Source organism: Phodopus roborovskii, unplaced genomic scaffold, assembly GCF_943737965.1.
Source record: "Phodopus roborovskii unplaced genomic scaffold, PHOROB, whole genome shotgun sequence".
Lineage (NCBI taxonomy): Eukaryota > Metazoa > Chordata > Mammalia > Rodentia > Cricetidae > Phodopus > Phodopus roborovskii.
In genome coordinates, this window is record NW_026126575.1 from 1,308,199 (window position 1) to 1,333,597 (window position 25,399).

At 41.1% G+C, this 25,399-nt stretch overlaps 1 protein-coding gene and 1 pseudogene across 4 annotated transcripts; both read right to left on the minus strand.

The window, feature by feature from the left end:
* Positions 1–3,221: 3,221 nt before the first annotated feature.
* Cnbp (CCHC-type zinc finger nucleic acid binding protein) lies at positions 3,222–12,390 on the minus strand. Of its 4 annotated transcripts, none has more exons than XM_051203450.1 (5): positions 12,222–12,390; positions 5,726–5,843; positions 5,506–5,598; positions 5,167–5,365; positions 3,222–4,215 (listed from the first exon to the last, which is right to left on the minus strand). In XM_051203450.1, the coding sequence occupies exons 2-5, from the start codon at positions 5,826–5,828 to the stop codon at positions 4,098–4,100; spliced, it is 513 nt and encodes a 170-aa protein (XP_051059407.1). In that variant the 5' UTR covers positions 5,829–5,843; positions 12,222–12,390; the 3' UTR covers positions 3,222–4,097. The 4 variants fall into 4 exon arrangements, with proteins under 4 accessions (XP_051059407.1, XP_051059406.1, XP_051059404.1 ...); XM_051203449.1 differs by having other exon boundaries at positions 5,167–5,368; XM_051203447.1 differs by having other exon boundaries at positions 5,167–5,368; positions 5,705–5,843.
* Positions 12,391–21,694: 9,304 nt separating this feature from the next.
* LOC127236037 (uncharacterized) lies at positions 21,695–21,912 on the minus strand (annotated as a pseudogene).
* Positions 21,913–25,399: the final 3,487 nt, after the last annotated feature.

The following is a 25,399-nucleotide window of genomic DNA, read 5'->3' on the forward strand; positions in this document are numbered from 1 at the left end:
CAATCATTAAGTACTTTGAAATGTATGAACATACTATCTCAGGGTATGTATCACAAATCTAACCATGACAATGAATTGGTTCATATGTCCCTTTATACACCTTCAAGGTGACTTTTACATTTTTTAATCTTGAATTTCTGATATTCAACTTGCAAAATGCTCCATCCGAAAATCTCTTGTAATGCTGAATTGTACATCAATAAAACTATATGTACAACCAGTGAAGCATGTAGGTGGACCAAGCATACCACAATACTTTGTAATTAGGGGAACTCTTACCAGTTCTAGGATCAAACTCAGGTATTCTGATACCTTCTCTTTCTGAGCCATCTCACCTTTCCATTTTTGCTATGCAGCACAAGGTCACCTTAAACTTTTGTCGACCAAATGCTGGGGAAGACAGAGCCATCAGGCTGTGTAGCATGCCTTAAAAGTTTTTTACTCCATTTGCCAGAATGTTATGTACAGACAGACACCACTGTGCCTGGTACCAAGCAGGCCATAAAAGGGCACTAGATCCTCTGTAGCTGGGATTACAGGTGATTGACACTACAGACATGTCGGTGCTGGAACCTGAACCCCAAATGCTCAAGAAGCTGTTGAACACCTGAGTACATGCTTCATCCCCTACCCACGTTTTTAAGGAAGGCTCTTACTATGTATGTAGCCTCAAACAGGCCTCAAACTCATCTCACCTGCTTTGCCTCCTGAGTTCTGGAATTAAAGGAACAGGGAACAGACCCAGCAGTTTTTAAGGGTGTTTTGTCCTTAAAACATGTGTGCAGTGCCTTTGGAGAGATCAAGGACATCAGAGTTCCTGGTTGAGATATGTCATATGAGTGATGGGAACCAAACTTCTAGGTCTTCTAGGTCAGTGCTCTTAACTATGGAGACACCTCTTCAGCTACCTCCCCCATATAGTAGATCTTAAGGATATTTAGGCCTTAACTGGGAAATAATATAAGATGCAAATTCTTGGCACATGCTTTTAATCACAGCACATGGGAAGCAGAGGCAGGTAGATCTTTTGAGCCCAGGGTCTACAAAGTTGTTCCAGGGCAATCATTAGAGAATCTGTCTTAACACCCCCACCCTCCCACCCCCGGCCACACACACACCATGCAATCTAACATCCTTATAATCCTCATTTTTAAAGACTACAAAACTAAAACCAACATTCCAAAATCCAATCAATTGTGGAACTAACAATGAAACTTTCATGAGGCACATTAAATGTAAAAAAAAAAAAAAAAAAAAAAAATCACTTGGCTTTATAGACTATGCTGGCCTCTCAAATCTGCCTGTCTCCAAGTGCTCAGACTAAAAGGTATATACCACACCTGATTTCAGAGCACTAACTTTGTAATTTAGGTGAGAAAGAGCTATGTATCAAGACTGCCCCCAAAAGGAAGCAAAAAGTAACTTTTAGTGTGGTAGTTCCCACCTTTAATCCCAGCACTTGGGAGGTAGTACTGCCAAGTTTGAGGATGCCCTAGACTAAAGACCACATTTTCTTAAATAACTATAGGTTTCTTACAAGTAAAAGCTGTTCAAGGCTGGCAAAATAGCTCAGTGTGTGAAGATACTTGCCACCTAAGCCTGATGACATAAAATCAACCTCAGAACCCATGTAAAAACTCCACAAATTTGTCCATACACACCTTAGCATGTGTATACATCTACATACACCCCACAGCATGTGTATATATACACATACACCTTGGCATGTATGTACATACAAACCATGCTAAATAACAATTTTAATCTGACTTCCAAATAAATCCATTATTCATGAAGACAATGTTATTCACCGTTAATTTTTAAATCCTGTCTAATTCCCCCAACTAAACCTTATTCCTATATGACCAACTAGCTCCTACAAATTATTTGAACTACCTGAAAAATACATGCTCAAACCATCAATAACAAAGTAATCGGAATTTTACAAAGAATACTTGTGGTCTATAGAACTGGTTAACTGTTAACCACTGTCTTGTGCCACTTTATGTACTGAAAACTTCAGATCAGAGGCTTAAGAGAAGCCATAGGCCAGCTGACACCAACACTCAAGGTTTTATTGTACATGTTACCAAGGTTACCAAGACATTGTGAAAGCCAGTTCTATTTCTTTCTACCTTTACGTGGATTCTAGGTTGAGGTTATTAGGCACAATGACCCACTAAGCTTTTTGTTTTGGGGAGGGAGGAAGGCTTCAACTGTATTTAACAGTGATACTTAAAAACGGGTCATTTTGCCAGGTGGTGGCATATACCTTTAATCCCAGAGTTTGAGAGGCAGATGGATTTCAGTTTCTTAGGGGCCAGTCTAGTTTACAAATTGAGGTCCTGATAGCCAGGACTGTTACACAGATAAACTGTCTTGAAAACAAACAAAAAAACCAGGTCATTCCTTATGCTATCTACTTTTAGAAATGAATTTACTAGGCTATCTAATATGCTTGACTACCTAGACCATACCATTTGGTCAGGAAGGAAAAAAAAAAACAAAACAAAAAAAAAAAATTCAATGTAAATCTAAATAAATGTCAGGCATATATTTGCATGCCCCAACACTGAAAGACAAACTGACCAGAACATCAAATGGGATCATTAACTACTACTAAATAGGAAAACCACCACTTGTACTACAGAAAGCAAGGGTAAGAAGGGTGCTCAAGGTTAACCCCGAACTACATCCTGTTGGCTTGCTTTTATTATCTATATAGTAAGGGCATTGAATCAAATGATGGGGGGGTGGAGGGAAAAGGAATCTAACATTTCAGATCTTTGGGGGGGGCACTAAAAAGCAGTAAAGTTCAGACCTATTTTGAGTGAACACAGAACTAAGAGCATTGTAACAACAGGTCAGGCCAAGAGAATTTAGTGCATTTAAAGAAGTCAAAGAAGCATGTGTGCAGAATCAGTCTTCTTTCCATCTTTATGTGGGTTCTGAAATGAAATTCGGGTCACCAAGCTTGTGTGTGGCAACTGCCTTTACCCACTAGGTCATATTGCAGGCTCACAGAGAACTTTCTATAACTCTACAAATGAATAAAGCACCCAAATTATTGTGTTCTTCTGTCACCAGCTTTTCCTTACTTAAAGACATTAGCACAGAAAGAAAAGTCCAAACTGTCATCTTTCAGTCCTCCACATTCCCCTCTTTAATATGGCATTTTGTTCTATATACAATGATGAAAATTTAAAACAAACAAAAGGAACTTTAGTCAAACTCCCCTTCCTCCTCCAGCTTTATTGGAATAGTTTAAAATTACATTTTCTATTTTCTAGGACTTCAGTTGCTTTTTTCCATCTGACTTTTTAAAAACTGATTACAGCAAATGAAACACAGTTGTCTAAGTGATATAGTATACAAAAATAACATCTTGATTTCTGTGAAAATGCATTTCTCTGCAATTCCTAAATAGCTCCAAATTATGCTAACTCTGAGCGATGTTTACTCTGGGTTTTAGATTTATAGATTTAGTCTTTGAAAAAAAAAATGTGTTCTACACCTTTACCATCACCATCTGCATGGGATGAAGCTGCTCCTGTGTTAGGCTTTTATCCCGATTTCCCTGGTATAGCCATCAACACATTTGTCTTTTCAGTTTACTCTCCCACTCAACTGTATGTTCTATGAGGGCCTGATACAGATGTTACTTGATGTTATTTAGTAGCTACTGAGGTCAGCCAATCCAAGGCCGTCATTATGCTAAAAAATTAATGTTATTTATGGAAGCTCAATGCTTCCAGAATTGGTTTTACCTCCTACATGGGAACACACTTAAACCCAGAAGGGCTTATTGGTCTGACTGAACTCTTCCCATTCATTAATCCCTATTCACCAGTGGCATGGAAAGGGGGTTCTTTAACAAAGCATTATACATAACACCTCTACCAAACTAAACATAAACTTTTTTTTTGTAGTTAAATGCAGAAATTCGGTTTTTTTCCACCCCTTTCCTCCTTTTACACTGCAAGTAAAGCTCACTGGCCTGGGAACAGCCTCTATCTGCCAACCTTTGGCCAGTGAAGAGGATTCAGAGAAAATAATACAACCATCAATCAGAAAGGAGGGGCGACAAAGGAAAATAATTAGGCTGTGGCCTCAATTGTGCATTCCCGTGCAAGATGCCCTGACTCGCCACAGCGGTAACAGTTGACTTCACTCGTCTTGCTGCAATTGATGGCTACATGACCAGTTTCACCACACCTAAAAAATAAGTAATAAATTAAATTTTCACACTGCATTCTCAGTCTACATAGAACACAAACAAGTACATTTTTAAGATTATAAGCATTTTGGGAGCCATTACTGCCCAAGTCTTTTCCTTTTTTTTTAAAATCCCTTCCAGTGGGCTAAATATATATATACACACATATATGTTATATATATACATATAGCTTTACATTGGAGACAGGCTCCTATGTTAAGTCAAAGTTGGCCTCAAACACAACCTAGCCTTGAGCTGGATCTTCAGGTGTTACATTATTATACACAGCTAAAACCCCAGATGTTTGTATTTTGTAACTAAGAACAAAGAGGAAAACTAGGTTCTCAAAAACCTTAAGAGATTAACTATCGCCAGGCATTGGTGGCGCACACCTTTACTCCCAGCACTCAGGAAGCAAAGGCAGGTGGATCTCTGTGAGTTCAAGGCCAGCCTGGTCTACAGAGTGAGTGCCAGGACAGGCTTGAAAATAAAGCAATACAGAGAAACCCTGTCTTAAAAAAAAAAAAAAAAAAAAACAAAGAGATTAGCCTATCACCAAGGTGAAAATGTTAGCAAAAATGTTCTGCTATTCGTAAATTAATCACTACAGTTTAATTTATATACGCCCAATAGCACGTAACTACTCCAGTCAAACAATAGATCATATATGAAAGTCAGAGTACAAATCACAGAAGTTTGTTTCTTCTCTCCACCATGAGATAAAACAGGTATGGTATGCACAAATACTTTTATATCCACCAAGCCCTCACTGGCCTATACTGCACTTGATGATCTAAAGTCATCTGCCACTATGGCAAATGACTTTCATTCCCCAGAATCCACCCCATGGAAGGAGAACCAAGTTCACAAGCTGTCTTCATATTTTAAATGCACTGATAAGGCTCTCCCTTTAACCAACAATACCTTCACAAAAAGCTACAATGACTCACCTATAGCACTTCACCTTGGTGCAGTCTTTTTGAATATGTCCAAATTCACCACAAGAATAGCACTTCTGCTCATCCGCGTGGTCACAGTCGCGAGCCAGATGGCCTGGCTTGCCACAGTTGTAGCAGCATTGCTCTCGCTCTCTCTTGGGCTCCTTGCAGTCCTTGGCAATGTGGCCACCTCTACCGCAATTATAGCAGGCTTCAACAATAAGGAAAAGAAGCAGACCAAGACTATAAAACCTTTACAAAATAATGATATGGTGCTTCAAACAACATGCTACAAACCCTCTAAACATGACAAAGCTGTGTGTCCCAAAGTATGAAGTGTTAAATACTTACCATCCTCCTGAAGATCACAATCCTTAGCAAGATGACCAGACTCACCACAGCGGTAACAGATGTCAGGAAGAGAGGAGGAAACAAACTGGAACCCTATTTTGAGCAGGGAAAAAAAAAAAAAAAGAATTGGGATGATCAGGCCAGTCTTGGTATTACTGAATTCTGGAGCACCTCAAAATTTTTTATTCGACAAAAATACCTCTATCCGAGGTAAAACCACCTCTGCCACGGCTTCTCATTCCACGACCCCGACCTCCGCCAGTAGGGCATTCTCTGGCCCAGTGGCCAGATCGTCCACACTTGAAGCATTCGTTGCTGCTCATAGCTGCAATTAAAAGCTTTCAAATATAAAAAAATAAAAAATAAAAAAAAAACCAAAATCAAAACACTTGAATTTACTTTATAGTCATTAGAATAGCATCTCTATTTTTGACTCATGTACTACCATATGCATGAAAAACCCAAAAATTGTATCTTACAATTTCTAAATAAGGAATATATGGATTAACATGTTTGAGTTATAATCCCTGCAGTACCTCAATATTCCAGGTTCAGATTATTTTTACCTAAGTGGTTTGCCAGCATGAATGTTATATAGCCACGTGAACCTAGTGACCAAGGAAGCTCATATTTTCAAAAAAAAAAAAAAACCATTGCCCAGAAATACTAACTTAAAAATTCAACCTAAGAACAGTGACTGAGAGCTGGGCGTTGGTGGCACACACCTTTAACCCCAGCACTCAGGAGGCAGGCAGACCTATGTGAGTTCCAGGCCAGCCTCCAAAGCCAGAGAAGCCCTGTCTCAAAAAAAGCAGTGGCTGAGAATCCTGAGTTCTAGGCCAACCAGGGGCATATATATTCAGATCATTTCCCCAAAACCTGAGACCAAAAGTCACCCCACAACCAGTGAGCTCAGCAGTCTAATGGCCTTAGATAGTGTGAATGCAAGTTGCTTGCCCTCTCTCTTTGGCCAGGCCACTCACAAAGCACACTATTTTATGTATAAATGCATTCAGAGACTTGACCATTCCTCATAAAAGCTTAAAATACAGCTGAAAAATGTGTCTGTCCTAATTATATTTCTCTGCAGTCCCCTCTCACTTGCCTCACCCATTTCTAACTTTTAAGAGCCACTTCAATGCCAAGTCTACAAGAAAATCTGCACACACCCCCCAGCTTGGAATTTGCATTAAAATCCAGAGTACTTTGTTAATAGCTGCTAAATCAAACTAACACAATGCTTTTTTAGCATATTCCAGTATGGCATGCCATACAGTGATCCTTTTTAATAGCAGTTATGCAAGCATGGCTTTTGGGGACAGCAGGGAAATCTTAAGTCCTCTTTCTGCTTTGTGCAACTGTGTGCATCTTATATAGACCCAATCCAATAAAATACAAAAAGTAATAATGTGTTTGCTGTCACAAGCTACTACAACAGTAATTTACTACTACGGTAATGTTTTCAATTATGCACTTATTAGGGTACAGTCACTCAAACTAGTTTTCTCAAACAACAACTATGATTCTATGCAAGATTTTTTTAGTAGGCAAAGCTTTTGCTTCCTAGGGATCAAGGCTTACTCTGTAAGAATTTTTAGAGACAGGGTTTCTCTCTCTGTAGCTTTGGGGCCTGTCCTGGAACTAGCGCTGTAGACTAGGCTGGCCTTGAACTCAGAGATCCACCTGCCTCTGCCTCCCAAGTGCTGGGATTAAAGGACATTTCTGATTTAAAAAAACAAACAAAAGCCCAAAGAACAAAACTTAACTCCAGGTTGGAAAGATGGCTCAGTAGTTACAAGCATGTGCTGCTCATGGAAGGGCTGGAATTCAGTTTCCTGCATTGACACGGCCCCAGTTCCAGGATACTAAGTAAGACACCCTCCTCTGGCATCCACTAGCACCAGGTATGCACATGGCACACATACATGCAGACCAATAGTTACACAAAATAAAGGCAGAGTAAACTAAGAAAGTTCTAGGTGGAAAGTTATTATCTAACAATCCTGGAATTATTGAAAAATTTCCACCAGGATAACTAAAATGAGCCAGCAGACCGCTCTCTACTGTCACTTGTTATGCAAGCTTTTAATAATTCAGAGCTCTGTAGGATTACTATCATAAAGTGCTACACAAAATGTCAGCATGAAATAAATGATCATGAATGTCTACATGGTGAGATTAGATCTCAACCTCCCCCCCAAAACCCCATATACTGCTTTTAGGCAACATAAGATCCATTTGTTCTTTTGCTTTACTAAAAACCTAGTTATTAGTTATCAACTACGCTAGATGTTTCTAAAGATTCTAGTAACATGGTTAATCCCGGCTTAACTAGTCAACTATGTTAAGCAGTTATGTTACCTCAGACACATGGCTAGCTGAGTGCAATGGCACTGAAGGGAGAATCTGGATTTGAATTTGAAGGCAATATAATATGGGATACTCTAGGCCTCTTCACACCCCTCCACTGTTCTGTTTCGTTTGCAAAAGGGAGGTGATAAAGCTGATCTGTTGTCAGAAGCATTACAAGTTCCCTTTACTTCATAGCTGCTCAATGTCAAACATCTGTTAAAGCTTCATGACCCCTGCACAAGTTATCCCAAGTCACCCAGTTATTTACAGATACTTTAGTACATGGGAGTAATACAGATTAGCTTCCCACTTTAAAGTCAATTTCCTAATTGAAAGGGATGAAGTTTACCAGAAATACAGTCTGAACTCCTACTACTAGATCAAGTATCTTTTTCAAAACTAGATAAAGCCACATGGGTTGAAATCCCAGCATTTGGGAGGCAGAGGCAGGAGGATTGAGGATCTGTTCAAGGTCAACCTTGCCTACATGAAACCCTGCCTATGTATGGAAGGGGGTGGGGAGGGAGAAGCATTACACATGGGCTGGGAGATGACTCAGTGGTTAAGACCATTTACTGCTCTAGCACAGGATCTCTTTTGTCCTCTAGGCAACTCACATAGGCGAACGTGCAGACATGTACACATATTGGACAGGGCAGATCCTGTAGGAGACCTCTTCGCCTTGTCAGCTCTCTTCTTCAACCTTCACGTGGATTCCAAGGATCAAACTCAGGTACCAGATTTTTTTCCCCATAAGTACTTGACCTGCTGAGTACATTTTTGTGCCACTCTATGCCTTAATTGTAAATATTACATTGTCATGACACACACCAGTTAAAGATATGGTAGGTCAACACCACTCAAAAATGACAGTGATCAACAGGTACATTTGGAAAAGATTCACTTGGAGGCCAGGTATGCTAAACTAAGTAAGAGGCTTGATTATTTTACAAGTTCTGAACATATCCAGACTTACCAGATTAAATAACAGAATTAGCAATTTGTTAATTCATAGCAATTTTGTTTTTTTTTTTTTTGGAGACAAAGTGAAATAGATTGTATTTCACCTTTTATTATATCTAGTTTATTACAACAGTGTGTGGCATTGTGGTACCAAGCTAATTTACTGAGCATAATACAAAGTGAGCTTGTTCAGAGGGTCAAGAACTGTACTATAGTCTCAGTTCCTACCTTGATAAGGTAGGAATAATTCTGTGCTTGGGGGAAAAAATTGACAGAGAGCATAGGAAGGAATGTAAATCATTTGTTAGGAAAGCCAGATGAAATAGTAAAGATAGCTCTGTACATACCATACTTGCCAAGGGCCATGTTTCTTTTCAGTATTCCCATTATATAATATAAATGCACTTTCTAGGAGGTAGTTAGGATTTTTTTTTTAAATCTTGTGTTGAGGTTGAGCCCTTCCTTAGTGGCACTCTACACTGAGCTACATCTTCATCCTAGAGATGACTACTTCATTAGAATTTCTATTAGTCTTGACTATATAAATCCCTTACTGGTTTTGGTATAGAAAATGTTATTGAGCAGGGCTGTGGTGGCACACATGTTTAGTCCCAACACTGATGAGGCAGAGGCTGGGGGCTCTGAGTTCAAGGCCATCCTGGTCTACAAAGCTACACAGAAACCCTGTCTCGAAAAACAAAGACAAACAAGTAAAAAAGGGAACACATCACAAAGAACAAGTGACTTATCTACTAAAGCCATACAGGTAGATACAAGTACAAACAAGATGTTAACATTTTGTCTCTAAATCTCTATAGAATTAAGGCTAAGTGATAAAGTGATAAGCATATACATACATGCTTCTTCTATATTACTTGAATTCCAATGTACAAAATATTCATTCTTTTAGATAAACCAAGTAAAAACTATAACAGTTAACACTCTGAAGTCATTTTAAATTTATTCACAGTAATCTTTCGGAGATTTCTCAATCTTAAACCAGAATATTTTCCCCCTCAAACCTCAGTGTCAACGCACACAAACACTAGCAACTTAATTTCACTAGCTAAATATCCTCAGTTTTAACAATGGAGTCAACTCCAGATGATTACTGTAACAGTCTCTTATTTCCACCCCCTACCCCTTTTAGAAATAGGGTCTCTCATCAAGCTTTTGTTGGCCTGGAATTTATTAGGCTGTCCTCAAATTGACAGATGGGTCTCACCATCCTAAGTTCAGGCATTAAAGAAGTGTGCCACCACTCTTGGATTTCTCTGCCTTTTTAAGACAAAGTTTTACTGCCTCAAATTTATTTACAATCCTCCCAAGTGCTGGGATGATATAGACCATGTAGGCCTGTATCACCACACCTGGCTTGTTTTCCTAATGTACAAAGCACTATGTGCAATCTGAATTTGAGGCCCAAGTTCACTTCATTATCTATCCCAACTATTTAACAACCTGAAATTAGACACTGCCAGAATATGAGCCCTATTAAGTGAGGCAGTATGGAAAAGAGAATTCTCCACATAGCTGGCCATGATGCCTTGGTATTAGTCTTATGGCTCTCAACTTACTGTCAGCCTGGAGGTTAGGAAGAGGAAGGCAAACTTTCTCAGTAAGTATTTACCCAATGGAGAAATCATTCCAGCGATTTACTTACTAGATAATTTTATTGGGTTCTAAAATGCCCCCCCAAATCACCATACATCACAAAAACGAATACTTTTTTGTCCACCAAAGCTGTTTAATTGCTGGAATATAATCCCTTGGTCTCCTTCTACTTTGATTTAAAACATTTTACAGATTGCACATCTCTTTGAAATAAATTATTCCTTGCTATCAATATGAAGAGGAGTAATTACAATACAAAAATGTCTTAATATGAAGTAGGAGGAAGTACACAGATACACTACTGTTAGGTTTTTAAAACCTGTTGCCAGGAGCTGTAATTTGGGGCTGAAATTAAGCCCTTAATTCAGCCCTTGGGATTCCAATAAATTATTTCTTTTATAGTCCAGCATACAGAGTTCCTTGTAGACAAGAAGCTTTTAAAGAGTTAAAAAAAAAAAAAGTACCTAGAACCATGGGGGTTATCACCTGGTAAGCTTAAACCCTCTAATTATTTTGGTTTTTTTTTTCTGAATCAAAGAATTAGGCATAAAACTACAGCTTATGTCTTTTTAAAACTCAAAAAATCTTACAATGTATACCAAGAACAAATGGTTAACTTGAATTTTTTTAATCAAAAAATTAAATCATTGGTGCAAAACCTCTCCAAAACTCGACCAAACAGAAAATGGGGCTATAACGTAATTCCCTTTCACTAAAAGGCAGACAAACTCAATGTCGTGGTTTAACTTGCCTGTTTTCTGTTCTCAAGAATATTGCTAAAACTTGAAATCAGACGATTGCTGGTCTACGTTTCCGTTCCCCAAGACCCCCACCCCCACCTCAAGACCAGATGTAGTCACTTCCTCTGAAAGTGCCTGGTAGCCGAGGCCATGTGCTTGACATGTGGCAACACCAAGCCAAGTGGAGGCGATTAGACCGTTCTAAAAACAGGTTTTCACGATAATGAAAATCCAGATTCATCTTTGCCAATTCTACTGCCGAGGCTTGCTTGTAATTTATATCCGTTTAATCTGGGAAATAATGGCAGACTTACCCCGCCGAGATTGCCTTAAAGGCCCGACAAACTGGGAGTCTTTCCCACCCTCGCCCACCCGCCCGCCCCATAATAGGGTTTAAGGACCTACGACTTTATCTTATCGATTCGGGGAAAAGTGCTCTTTGAGCGGCAATGTCGAATAAGCCGTGTAGGAAAACTATAAGAAATCAAAAGGAATAAAGGTTGGCAGTATGGAGAGCTGAATCCAGACTCATGCGCCCTACAGCGGCGTGCGCGGGCTTCGTCACGGGCCGGTTCCTGAGGCCCCGCAGAAGCTGGCACATGGCCCGCCAGGCCTCCACCCCGCGGTCAGGCCTGCGGATCTCCTCCGCGCCCGCGCGCCCTTCCCCGCACACGGCCCCGTTCAAGGAGTTCCCGCCACACTGGCCCTGGGCGCTAGGCCCGCGCGCGACCCCCTTCGCCTCGGCCCCAAGGGCGCCAGGCCTCGTCGCCACACGCCTGAGGCCTGCGCGACCAAGGGCGCCGAGCGAGACCCCCCCCACACGCACTGGCCCTTAGTTCCCGTGCCGCAGAACGGCCAGGACGGCCGCCCGACTTCGGCAGGCCGGAAACCTGGGCCCAGAGTCAGCCAGGCCGAACCCCGCGCCTGACGCAGCAGGGAGCAGGCCAAGGTGCGGCCGCCATCGCGCCTCGCAGCTCCGGCCCTCAGTCGGTCTCGGCCGCGCCAACCCGCGGCCTCCACAGCGCGGCCTCCACCCTCAGCCCTCACCTTCGGCGTCTGAGCTGCCCACAGCGGTGGATACTCGGACGCAGGCCCAGGTAAGCGACTCGCAAAGCAGTGGCTGTTTATTTCCAGGGTCCTTGCCTGCGCCACACGCGGATCTGCACACGGCTCCTCACACGCCGCTGCGCACGGCTCTCCTCCGCCTCGCCCACGCGTCCAATCAGCGCAGGGAACTGGACCGGCCAATCAGAATCGCCCGCGGGGAGCGCGGCCTAGCGCGAGGGCGGCATGGGGCGGAGCATGCTCCGCCTCCACGCTCCGCTTCTTCCGCTGTGCTCGGCGCGTGGCCTTCCCGCCTGTAGCTGATCTCCGTATTTGAAAGTCTTATTTCGCTGCTTTTCTTCAGGCAGTTTGTCCCTCCAACTTTTGCTGGCCTTCTTCTAACTCCAAGTGGCCGCTCTGGCTAGCTGTATTCTAGGGGACTGTCCCGGGCAGTGGTCGCGGCTTGCGGAAGCCAACCTCCCCTGCCCGGCGCCCCCTCAGCTGGAGGCGCTCAAAAGAAGGCCAGGTTTCCAGAATACACAAACTTAAGTTTGGGGGAAGGTCATAGGAGTGACTGTGGCCACCATTACGGCCCATGAGATGCGTTTGGTTTTTGTGCCTTCTGGATTGCAATCCTACCAAATGAAAGTGCCTAATGAGGGTGAATATGTGACAGGGTACTATTACTGAGATCTGAGTCACAACACTCCTTGTGACATCCCTAGGATTTATGGGTGAAAGAGGAAGCTATGAAAGTGGTTGACATGGGCTGTTCTGTTCAGGATTAAACTTCAGTTTGGTGTTGGTGGTGTCTTCAATAGAAGATTCTGTTTGTAGTCATAGATAGGCCTTTAAACCAGAAGGCTTTCATGTAAGTTTTCATTTTAAGTTCAGGGTTTGATCTCCAGTGGTATTACCACCCCATCCCAAAAGACTGTTTTAATGTAAACTAAAACATTCTAGAACTGCGTCCAAATTAGGAATGTATTTTTATTACAAACATGAAAAAAATGTGGAAGATTCTCAAGTCTCCTCTGAGTTCCAGAAGGTACTAAAATGTCTAAATATTGTGACTGCTGTGTCCCAACAGAGGACTTTGTTCCCACTAATGACTTCCTCTTTAAACTTAAAGATGGGCCTGCAGGAATGAGTTAATAGCAAAATACTTGCAGCCAGGCATGGTAGCATATACTTTAATCCCTTGCACTTGGGAAGTAGAGGCAGAAGGATCTCTGTCAGTCCAAATTCACCCTGATCTACATATCAAGTTCCAGGCCAGCTGTGGCTACATAGTAAGACCCTTGGGGTGGAATTGTGGTTTAGTAATAGAGCATTTGACTCTCTTGCACAAGGGTCTGGTTTCCATCTCCAGCCCACTAAACGAAATCTTCAACTATAGTGAGACCTTGTCTCAAAAACAAAACAATAAAAATAAAAACCCACCACTACCAACAACAACAAAAACACCTCATGCTGCTCTTGCTAGGACTAGAATTCAGTTCATATTGCTAACAATGAACTATCTGTAACTCCAGTCCCAGAGGATCTAATGCCCTCTATCTTAGAAGGTGCACATAAATACAATCTTTTGTCTTTGTTAGAGTCAGGGTCTCACAGACATCCACCTGCATCTACTTCTAGAGTTCTGGTACTATAAAATTACACCACTATGCCCAGCTTCATGAATCTTTTCTTCTTTTTTCAAGCTGAATGCAGAAATCTACAGAAGCTGAATGCCAGGCTGGGGATGGCTCAACTGTAGAGTGGTTTGCATGTGTGAGGTAATGGTTTCCAATACCCAATACCAAAACAAACAAAGGGTCTGGAGAAATGCCTCAGCAGTAAAGAACCCACACTCAACTACCAGCACCCACAAGGCTGTTTATAACCATCTATATCTCCAGTTCCAAAGGATCCAAAACTTTCTTTTTTCCTCCATAGACACTGTACCCATGTGCTACACAGACATATATGCAACCAAAATATCCTTAATAAATAAATAAATAAACCTAGGGAAAAAGTTTAAAGATAAAACAAGGATGAACACTCCTTGCTAGTACTCTTCATTCTTTTGATGGCTAGGTAGACTTGAGCTGCTGGATTTGTTTTTATTTTTTATTTTTTTTTAGACAGGGTTTCTCTGTGTATCCCTGACTGTGCTGGAACATGGCTCTGTAGACCAGACTGGCCTTGAATTTAGAGATTTGCCTTCCTCTGCCTCCCAAGTGTTGGGATTAAAGGCATGCACCAACGCCTGGGTTGAGCTATTCTTGTGCCTAGGATATAATCTCAGTGGATCCTTTCAGTTCCAAGGCTATGAATGACTGAGAGACATGAAACCTAGGTTAAATCAACACTACTCATCATTGCAAAACATTTAGCAGTGTTTAATACAGTGTTAATGAAAAAGCAACAATTACTAACACATGAATGCATGATCTTAAGAACAGTGCTGTTTTTTAACTTTTAAACAAAAATGATGAACCATAAAAATTTTTTCATAGCATTAAAATAATCACATTTCCAGTCATGTTGAATAAATCCTTAACAATTGATTACAATGTCAGACTTAACAGTAAAATGTAAAATGACTTTATAGATACATAAATTTCCTCCCTTGGTCTGATTTATCCTCACAGTAACTTTTTCTTTCCTATCTTTGTGTTTGTTTGTTTGTTTGTTTAAGACAGAGTCACCAAAAACAGGATGTCTTCAAATTCCCTAGGTAGAGGAGGATGACCTTGACCTCTTGATCGTCCTACCTCCTTTGTCCAAGTGCTGGGGTTACAGGCAAACACAACCACATCCAGCCTTGACAATGTCTTGAGATAAAGCAATTGCAGTCAAGCATCATCTTAAATTCAAGCAATGAATATGTATAAGCTGAGGCTATATAACAAATCCAGAATGGGTGCATCTACTGCTCCAGTATATAAGAACCATAATTGGGTTTTGCTTTTAAGACAGGGTCTCACTATGTAGTCTTGGCTGACCTCAAACTCAGAGATCTGCTTGTCTTTGCCTCTTTTTATTGGTATTAAAGGTAAGCAACACCATACCAGGCTAAATTAAAATTTTACGGTTTCTTTATTACTTGCCATTCTAAATACAATCACACATAAAATGTTTGATCTTATTTTTAGGCCCAGGGATAGAATGTTTCTTATATTTAAAAATTTTTTTAAGCTGGGTGTGGTGATGTGGCAGCTGATGACTCTTTACTTGGCATCCAACTTTCTGTAATTATGACTATTCATAAAACCAGACTGGCCATGAGGCATTATGGCAGTTGGCAAAGAGATCTGTAATGGAAGTTAACTTGTATTTCTTGAATAGTACCACCTTTTTAACTAGAAATGTTTAAAAATAAGGAAGGGAAAATAAGCTTACCAAAAGCTAAACCTTGGGTCACCAAGACAGTTCAGCAAGTATCAGTATTTGCTATCTGACTTGACAGCCTAAGCTTGATCTCTGGAGCCCACATGCTATAAGGAAAGAATAGCTCCCCAACCTGTCCTCTGATCTCCACACATGTGTGACAGAGTACTTGAAAACATGTACAAGTACACATACAAAAATATATAAATAAAATGTAATAAAAAATGCTAAGTTAGGCTGTCAGTTCTGGAAGGGACACCTGTCACAGTCTCTGGCCTTGGGAATATGTTTTACCTCCTCCTTCTTCCCTGTTCAGACATACATTATGCCCAGTGTTACATGGGGTTACAAAGGTAATTAGGTATCATCTAGACTTTGCTCTTGAAGAACTTGTAGGTTCTTAATAAGAAAGTATTGAGTGTTTGAGAAAGGTTGGGCTAAAATGCTATGACTCAGCATGATTCAGTTCTTAAAATGGGTCACAGTTGAACAGCTGTACTTGCCAACTCTTCATTTCCACTTCAATGCCCAACTGCATGGCACAAGCCTTAGATTCTGCTGTCAAACAGAGATGATACATAGATCTTTCTTTTTCTTTTTTTTATGTGTTCTGTACCAGCAGGGAAAGTGCTGTGACTTTACTTGGAAAGTATCTGGATAAAGATAAGGAGAATAAATGGATGTTTCCGTCTCATGCATGCCTCCAAAGCAGAAACATGGACTAAACTAAAACCTATGGGGTGGGGAATCAGGTGGGTGTGGTAGAGCACACCTGTAATCTGAGCATTCAAGAAGCCAAGGAGAGAAGATTGCAAGTAATTCCAGGCTGGCTGGACCATCAAAGTGAGTTCCAAGTAGGTCTAATGTGAGATCCTGTCTCAAAAAAGAAAAAGAAAACAAACAAAAAACCCAAAGGGGCTAGAGAGATGGCTTGAAGATTAAGAGTATGTACTGCTCTTGCAGAGGGACCAGGTCAAGTTCCCAAATCGAAACTAAAGCAACCAGGGATCCCAGACCCTCTTTCCAGGGAAGATTCACATGTACATACTCTCACAGAGATACATACACATAATTAATTATTTTCAAATCTTTAAGAAGAAATAAACTAAAAAAGAAAGCTGGGCGGTGGTGACACATTGGTCTCTGAGTTTGAGCCTGGTCTACAGAGTGAGTTCCAGGACCTTCTCCAACAGCTACATAGAGAAACTGCTTTGGAAAAAAAAAAAAAGAGTTGAATGTGGAATGGCTAAGAATTGAGCTATGAATATAAAGCTCTGATAGCAATATCTGGTACAAACCAAACAGGATCACTCTGTTACCTGTTACTATCTATTGAATGCAGATTCTAGATTGCTTTGGTTTGTTGGTTTGCCTGACCAGAAATTCACTATGTAGACCAGTGTAACCTTGCACTCACAGAGCTCTTCCTCCATCAGTCCTGGCAGAGGTGTAGCCCAGACAGGTCTTGAACTCATGATCTTCCCACCTCAGTCTCTTTGGGATAACCTGCTAGCATGTACCAACATTACCAGCTGGTTTTGGTTTTGATTTAAGTTGTTTTTTTTTTGTTTGTTTGTTTGTTTTTTTAAATTCAGGATCTCACTGTGTAGTTCTAGCTAGGAATTTGCAGTGTAGACCAGGCTGGTTTACAATCTACCCCAGCTTCTTAGTGCTAGGATTAAAGGAATGTGCCATCATACCAACCCAAGAGCTGGGATTAAAAGCATGAGCCACCAATGCCCTATTTGGTCTTGAGACAATGTTTCTATAGCCCATGATGGCCTCAAACTTGCTACAGAGCCAAGATAAGCTAGGAATCCTTATCCTTCAGTCTGCCTCCCCCAGCTACTGGGGTCACAGATGTGCACCACCATGTCCAGCTATGCTAGGCATTTTTATAACTTTTTCACAAAGCTTTTGTAAATTCTCATTATCCCCAGGAAGAAAATGTTTGGAGATCTTAAATAATCTGCACAAGGTCAGAATAAGAGGGAGCAAGTTTCCAACACATCCCAAATGCTTCCCAAATGCTTATAAAGCCTTAGTTTATCCACTAGGCCATCAACTCAGCTCCATGGTGGTAATTTTAGCACTCGGGAGGCAGAGGCAGGAGGATCTCTGAGTTAAAGGCCATTCTAGTCTATATAATGAGTTCCAGGACAGCTAGGGCAATGTAGAGAGACCTTACCTCCCCCACATCAAAGAAGACAAAACAAAAAGAAAAATGTTAATTATACATGTAAGCATTTGAAATTATCTTTTTTCACCCAGCACAACTCTCTGTAGATCCATCCAAATCACTGTAGATCCCCAGTTTGGCTGTTTAGCTCCCACTCATTGAAGGACTTTCCAGTTTTTAGCTATTATAGTAAGTGGCATTGCAAAAAGAGAGAAAATAAATCAGTTGCCATGTTTTTGTATGAATAAAATTATGCCATGTTTTTGTATGAATGCAAATTTTTATTTTGCATCTCAATTTCTCATTAGCATTTCACAGATCACCAGTGAAGCTAAACGTATTCTTAAATTGTAGAGTCTTCAGTTTCACTTTTTTCTTTCCAGAACAACCTATTTGGTATTTGGTTCATTTTCTTTGTTTGTTTCTTTTTTTCAAGGTAGGGTTTCTCTGTAGCTTTGGAGCCTGTCCTGGAACTTGATCTGTAGACCAGGATGGCCTTGAACTCACAGAGATCCTCCTGCCTCCACCTCCCAAGTGCTGGGATTAAAGGAGTGAGCCACCACCTCCTGGCCAACCTTGGATGTCTTGGGTGTTAACCCTTACTTTCCAACACATGTTTCCAGACAGGGTCTCTTGTTGCTCACTGCTTCATAGGCCAAGCTAACTTGCCTCTTATCTTTTTGTAGGGCACCCTGGAATTACAAATGCTTACTAAGATGGAAACATACAATCTCATGTAATGGTGATGACTGATCCTTATTGGGACTAGACCTGGTTTAGAATTGCCTAGAGATTCTTCTCCAGGGTATTTGTGAGGTGTTTCTGGAGAGGTTTAACTGACGTGGAAGGTCCATCTTAGTGAATACTATTTCCCAAAGTGTTATAACATTTAGGAGTTGCTTGAGAATTGCTAAAACATGAGTGTGTTCAACTGATAAAGTTAGGGTGTTCATTCACTTTGAGCTTGTGGACATCACTGTAGCCTACATACTTGGTAGCTGTCATTTATTCTGCATCACTTTGTTCTGCAGGATATTTTGTTTTGGTCAGAGAAGGGTCAACCATTTTATTCAGAGGCTTAAGTGTGTGGGAAGGGACTGAAGAGGTCCACACAATCCTCAGTAGGGCAGGTCTTTCTGGCTTCCCATCTCGTTGCATTATATTTTAATTGGTGATATCAAAGCTTCTACCTGCTTGAGGGCAGGTGTCAAAAGCCCATAGATGTGCTTTAGTAAATCTTTTTCCCAATATTTTCAAGCATTTAAATGTGTCTATTTCACAGCAAACCCAGCCCATGCTCTCCAGCATTTTGATCAGCCCTGGGAAGCTGCTGACATCACTGTCTTCCTCCCTTGGTGTTCCCATTTCCCCAGCTCTGCAGCCAGAATTTAGAATCCTGACTCATCCTTCAGCCAGCCACAGAGAACGCTGATTATTCCAGTACAGTCAGTGCACCTTTTCAAAGTGATTTTGAAAAGGAGAAAGTTTTGGAGGAGCCAAAGCCAGTGTGTGGTTAGGTATCAGGCAGCCTCCTTTTAGTCTCTGCTCAGTGGCCACCGCTGCCTCCTTGGCAGAAACAGGAGCCATGATTTTATAGAGCTGTCCATAAAGCTGTGGATTATCCCAACCCTCACAACAAGTTCTGTCCTCTTGAGTGCCATAATAGTGCATTGACCACCTTGATCTTCACTGATAGAGCCACCTGCTTATGGCATGAGGCTCAGTGTAAGAATCTGCATAGCCCAGCAGTTCACACATTAGCCAGAGATCTCTGCGCTATAGCTGAAAATGTGGTGTACCTCTGTGGTTTTAGCACTCAGGAGGCTGAGGCCGTCTGATAACAAGCTTAAGCTGCATGAAATCTTGTTTCAAGTATTTTGTTTTGTTTTGATTTGGTTTGGTTTGGTTTTTTGAGACAGGTTTCTCTGTAGCTTTGGAGCCTGGCCTGGAACTCGCTCTGTAGATCAGGCTGGCCTTGAACTCACAGAGGTCTGCCTGCCTCTGCCTCCCAAGTGCTAGATTATTGGTGTGCACCACCCATGCCTGACTCATTTAAAAAATGTGTATTACTTTATATTTACTTAATTGTTTCTGGTGGAGGGGGCACCAAAGCCCAGGTTTGGAGGTCTAAGAACAACTTGCAGAACCCAGTTTAACCCTTCTACCATCTCATCAACCTTTCTTTTCTTTATTGATACACAATAATTGTATGATTTACAATACATGGCATGTAAAATAAAATCAGAGTAATTAATTTCCACTTCCTTATCGTTCCTTCTTTTTGGAGGCATCAAGTTCACCTTTTCCAGTTTGCCACAGATGGTATTGAATTGCAGTCACTCAACCATGCTGGAAACATTAGACCTGATTCTCCCTTTTTGTTTCTGCTTCCTGGCCCTTTCTGACCTCTATTATTCACATTTTTACTCATGATTGAGAGTCAATACTTTTATTTTATTTTATTTGAGACAGGTCTCACTGTGCAGCCTGGCTGTCCTGGAACTACCTCTGTAGACCAGGCTGACCTCAAATCAGAGATCCACCTGCCTGTGAGTACTGGGATCAAAGGCATGCCTCCCTGCCCCCAGCTAGAGGTCAGTTTCTAAAGCTTTCATAGATGAGAATAGATGAAAACACATATTTGACCCCCCCAGCTCATTTCATTTAACAGAATTTGATTAGTTAATTCCCTAAATAATGAACTGAAAATCTAATATGCAAAAATTCTTATAGGAGGTGTGAGAGAGAGAAAAAGAGAGAGACTCAAAATTTCTGCTTAAGCCAATAAGCCAAAGCAAGGGCACAAAGATAGGGATTGGTCTGGGATGTCAAGGAGGATGAGAATTTATGCTTGTGCTATACAAATAATGCCAAGGAAAAGGCTTTGGGTATTACCAAGGGCTGAGTTAAGTAAGTGTCACTATAAGAAAAACAAAACAACAACAAAAACCAAAAAACTAAAATGAGGCCTCTTGAGTAATTTCTTTCCTTCCTTCCTTTCTTCCTTCCTTTCGTCCTTCCTTCCTTCTTTCCTTCCTTCTTTCAATACTGAAGATAAAATCTAAGATCCCAGTCTCCTTAGGCAAACATTCTATCACTAAAGCTACAAGGCTGAAACTTGACCTCACTGTATAGCTGGGGCTGCCCTTGATCTTGCAATTTTCCTGCCACCCAATGCCTGAGATTACAAGTCTATCCACACCAGTCTGGCCACAATTTATGTCCTGTAAGTGTTTGTTTCATAGGAAATGTTGTTTTGTAATAGACCCCCAGACCTACTTACTACATGATGGAAGTCCCATTCAGACCATAAATCTCAGCATGTAGACAGTGCCACCCACCAAAATTAAAACAAATGCCTAATCCATCAAAGTTCTGGGAAAGTCTCTAAATGTACCTTGCTTTTTGACTTCGTTAGTTCCACTTCTGGCTAAGTGTTCTTGCTAACTAAAGTATGTCAACCCAGGACATGATTTTTGTGACTTCCTATGGGCTTACACCTATGCCTGAGCAGCCTTTTCTAGTGGACATCCTACAGTCATTTGTGTGGATTGTGTTTTATTTTGCTGGGGTTTTGAGACACAGCTCATGGAGACCAGGCTGATCTCTGATTCATTAGGTAGCAGAGAATGACCTAGAACCTCTGATTTTCCTGCCTCTACCTCCTGATGGGAGATGTCATTCTGTATATGTTTCTCATACTGGTTTATGAATAAAGCACTGTTGGCCAATAGGAAAGCAAGACAGGCGGGACTAGGAGACAAGGAGGAAATAGGAAGGAGGAGCCAAGATGGAGAGTCAGGAGAAAGCAGTCTGCCGGCCGGCTCCCCGGTAACAGAAATACATAGATCAGCAGAAATGGGTTAATAATTAAGGCAGAGCTTGCCGATAAGAAACAAATAACCGTCTCAGTGTGTTATTTGGGGCTGGCGCAGCGGCGGGACAAGACCAGGCGGCAGGCGGAAAAACCCTACACCTTACAACCTCCACTCAGCTTTAATGGAAATATTTTTTTGTTTTTACTCCTACTTCCAAAAATCCATTTAATATATTGTCCTCGGATAGAGGACGTATCAGATATTAAATTGATAAGAACAGATACTACACTTGATCTTAGCCAAAAGGCCGAGAAGCGATAATGATGGAAATATTTTTGGTGAATGATCTATTTCATTAGGTTGATGGCAATTAAAGCTGTGTGCCATTCTTTAAGGCAGTTTTCTATGTCATTCCTACCTCCAAGCTATTCCATTTATTGCTTACTTTGCCCTAAGGCCCTTACTCTTGCTCTCTCCTTATACATTGACTGAAAATTTGGTTTAAACACCCATCTCTGGCTGGTAGATGGCCCAGTGAGTGAAGGTGTTTGCAGCTAAGCCTGTTGACCAGAGTCATCCTCAGGGCCCACATGGTGGAAGGAGAGAACCAACAGTCATGGGTTGCCTCTGACTGCCTGTGGCCATGGCTCCTGTGGTTATTAATTGGAAGGCCTTGGTGGGAGAGGCCCAGTTGGCCAGTTCCATTTGTGTCATGTGCTGAGCTGTAAAAATTGGCAGATGTAGGTACCTGGAGCTGGAGATGTAGGACAGTTGGAAGCCCTGAGTTCAGTCTCCAGCATTGCATAAATTGGGAAAAGTCGCACACGCCTAGAATCCAGCACCCTGTCTGCCTCACCCTCTCAAGTACTGGAATTACAGGTGTGAACCACCATGCCTGGCTTGGGGTGAATCCTTTATCCAAATATTGTACTGTGGTAGAATATATGCTGTAAAATTTACCTTTTAGTGTGTAGCTCAGCACTTAACAGTCCCCGATGCTACACAGCCAGAATCCATCTCCAGAACTTTGCCATCTTTTCAGATTGAAACACTGCCTCCCTCACCAGCCTCTGGCATCCACCATGCTTCTCTATGGATGAGTCTAGGGACTTCATGTAAGTGGAACTCTATTGTCTTTGTATGACTAGTTTATTTCACTTGTCATAGTGCCCTCCCCTCTCTGTTTCATATGTTTTTTTTTTCCAGTGTTTTTCTCAAGAAGCCTGTCCTGGAACTAGGTCTGTAGACCAGGCTGGCCTCAAACTCACAGAAATCCATCTGCTTCTGCCTCCTGAGTGCTGGGATTAAAGGTGTGCACCACCAACTCCTGGCGCTTCATCCATTTTTTTTTTTAAATGTGTCAGAAGTCCCTCCTTTTGAAATGTCTTTAAAAAAAATATTTCCCTATGTAGCCCTGGTTGGCCTAGAACAATTTCTATATACAGACTAGGCCTGGCATGAACTCACAGAGATATTCTCTCTCTCTCTCTCTCTCTCTCTCTCTCTCTCTCTCTCTCTCTCTCTCTCTCTCTCTCCCTTCTTCCCTCCTTCCTTCCTTCCCTCCCTCCCTCTTCTTCTCTTTCTGGGATTTAAGGTGAATTCCTTTAGATCTGACCCTTTTAAAGTCTTTATCTGGATTTTTTTTTTTTTTTGCTTCAAATTAAAACAATACAAGTCAGCTTGATATTCCCAGATGAAGCAGCCAACTCAATCTAAGGCTTTGGGAAGCCCCAGAGGAATACCTGGCACCTTGCCTATGCACACTGTCCCCCAAGCTGCCTTTGCTAGGATAGACAGTTGGACAAGGACCTCAAAGCTTGCTTAATTGGCCCAGGTAGTGGAGAGTCTTTGAATCATTTAATTTTCTTTGCCAAAGAGAAATCTAAAAAACAATGCTGAGTCAGAAGAACTGTGAACACTGAATCCTTTTAGATGTTTTACTTCATCCTCAGGCTCTCAGACTATAAGCCTGAGTTCCAGAGCTCTGCTTCTGAGAAATAAACGTGAATGAGTCAGCAAAATCCCTTTCAGAGCAAGATAAACTAATGCAATATAAATCACCAATTTAATGGTACTGTATTAACCTTTTTAAAGAGATTGATATTTATCTTGTGGGGGAACTGAATGAGTACCACAGTGTAGATGTGGAGATTAGAGGACAACTGTTGTTATTTGTGTGCCTTGGCCTGGAGAGATGGCTGTGGAAAAGAGCATGTACTCCTCCGGAGGATCTGAACTGAGATGCTAGCACTCAATTTGGGCTACCTATAAATCCAGCTTCTTTGGCTCCAAAACCCTGTTTTGGCCCCCCAGGGCACCTAGACTCAATAAACCCACACAGAGACATAACAAATGTATGTAATTTAAAAAAAAATGAAACACATCTTTTTTTTAATAGGTAGCAGGAAATTTGTAGGTTTTTGTAAAAATGGCAATATATAAAGTATTATATTATTCTTGTACTTCAATATTCTAATATTTTATGTATTTTTAAACACAGTATTTTTAGTGTCCCTTCCTGCTGTAATCAAAATGATATTAAGGCAATAACTACTAGTTGTTAGTATTCAGGCATATGTACTGGCCTACTCTTGGGGTTCTGACAGGATATGACCTCAGCTGCAGTCACTAAGAGCAACTCCTGTGCACATTCACTATGTTCCCTTTTAAAATGGCCCTGCCCACCTCCCATTTTCTTCTCTTTCTCTCTCTCTTCCTCCTTCCCTTTCTTTCTCTTCCATCATTTTTGTTCCCAGGAACTGGTTTCTGCCCACCTCTCCACCCCTTCTCTCTCCTTTGCCAATAACCCTTCTATGTGAGTCTTGTTGTATGGCATGACTTTTCTTCAAGGCATTTTTAAAATTACAACACTGGTGTCTCTGAAAAACAAGAGAAAATGCTGCCCTTCTACATGATATCACCAGACATATGTGAACCATTTTGGCAATGAACAAATTTAAAAGACTGGCACTCCAAAAACACAGGCAGAAGGATTATGAGTCTAAGACCAGCCCTTAATAGATAGCAATTTGTCTCAATAAATACATAAATAATGGACATATTAACTCACACCTGTAATCAAGAATTTAAGGCCATCCTAGGCTACAGAGTGAATTTGTGGCCAGCATGCACTACATAAGGCCATGTATCAATAAGTTAAAATAAAATGAAAGGAAAACAATGACTGAGCATGAAGTTTAGTTAGTAACATGATGGTTCAGCATTTGAGAGGCCCTGGGCTTGGTCCTCAGCACTACACAAACCAGGCATGGTATGGTATGCCTATAATTTTAATCCCAAACTTCAGGAGACAGAGGCAGGGGGATCAGAAATTCAAGGTCATCTTTAGCAACACAGTGAGTTTAAGCAAATGTGCTGGATCAAACCGAAAGAATTTACTTACACACACTTCCTAGAAGAGCTTGGCAAGGTAATGAATAAATGCTTGTAATCCCAGTATTCTAGAAACTGAGTTCAAGATGGGTTTGAGCTAAGTGTGAGTCTCAGGTCAGCCTGGGTATGTAGCAAGACACTATAAAAATAAAAATAAAACTTAGAATAGGCAAATTCACGGAAGCAAAGTACATTAGAGGTTACCAGGAGTGGGGAGCTAATTTCCTTTTAGAATATTGGAAACAGTGATCATTGAATTGCAATGAAAGTAATTAGTGTTATTCAACTGAACAGGTAAAAACGGTTTAAGAAATACAAAAGAGGAGGAGGTGAAATGGTTACAATATTTCATAATATTTGACCACTGCCACAAAAGAGAAAACAGACCCACACTTCTCTAGCCCTACAGTTCC

Bases quoted from the DNA above. Each gene is read 5' to 3' on its own strand.
- Cnbp (XM_051203447.1), bottom strand. From the start codon at position 5,828: ATGAGCAGCAACGAATGCTTCAAGTGTGGACGATCTGGCCACTGGGCC. The intron at 5,599-5,704 runs GTATTTTTGTCG...TGCTCAAAATAG, and splicing joins TGGTTTTACCTCGGATAGAG to GGTTCCAGTTTGTTTCCTCC. The intron at 5,369-5,505 runs GTAAGTATTTAA...TCCTTATTGTTG, and splicing joins TTGTGATCTTCAGGAGGATG to AAGCCTGCTATAATTGCGGT.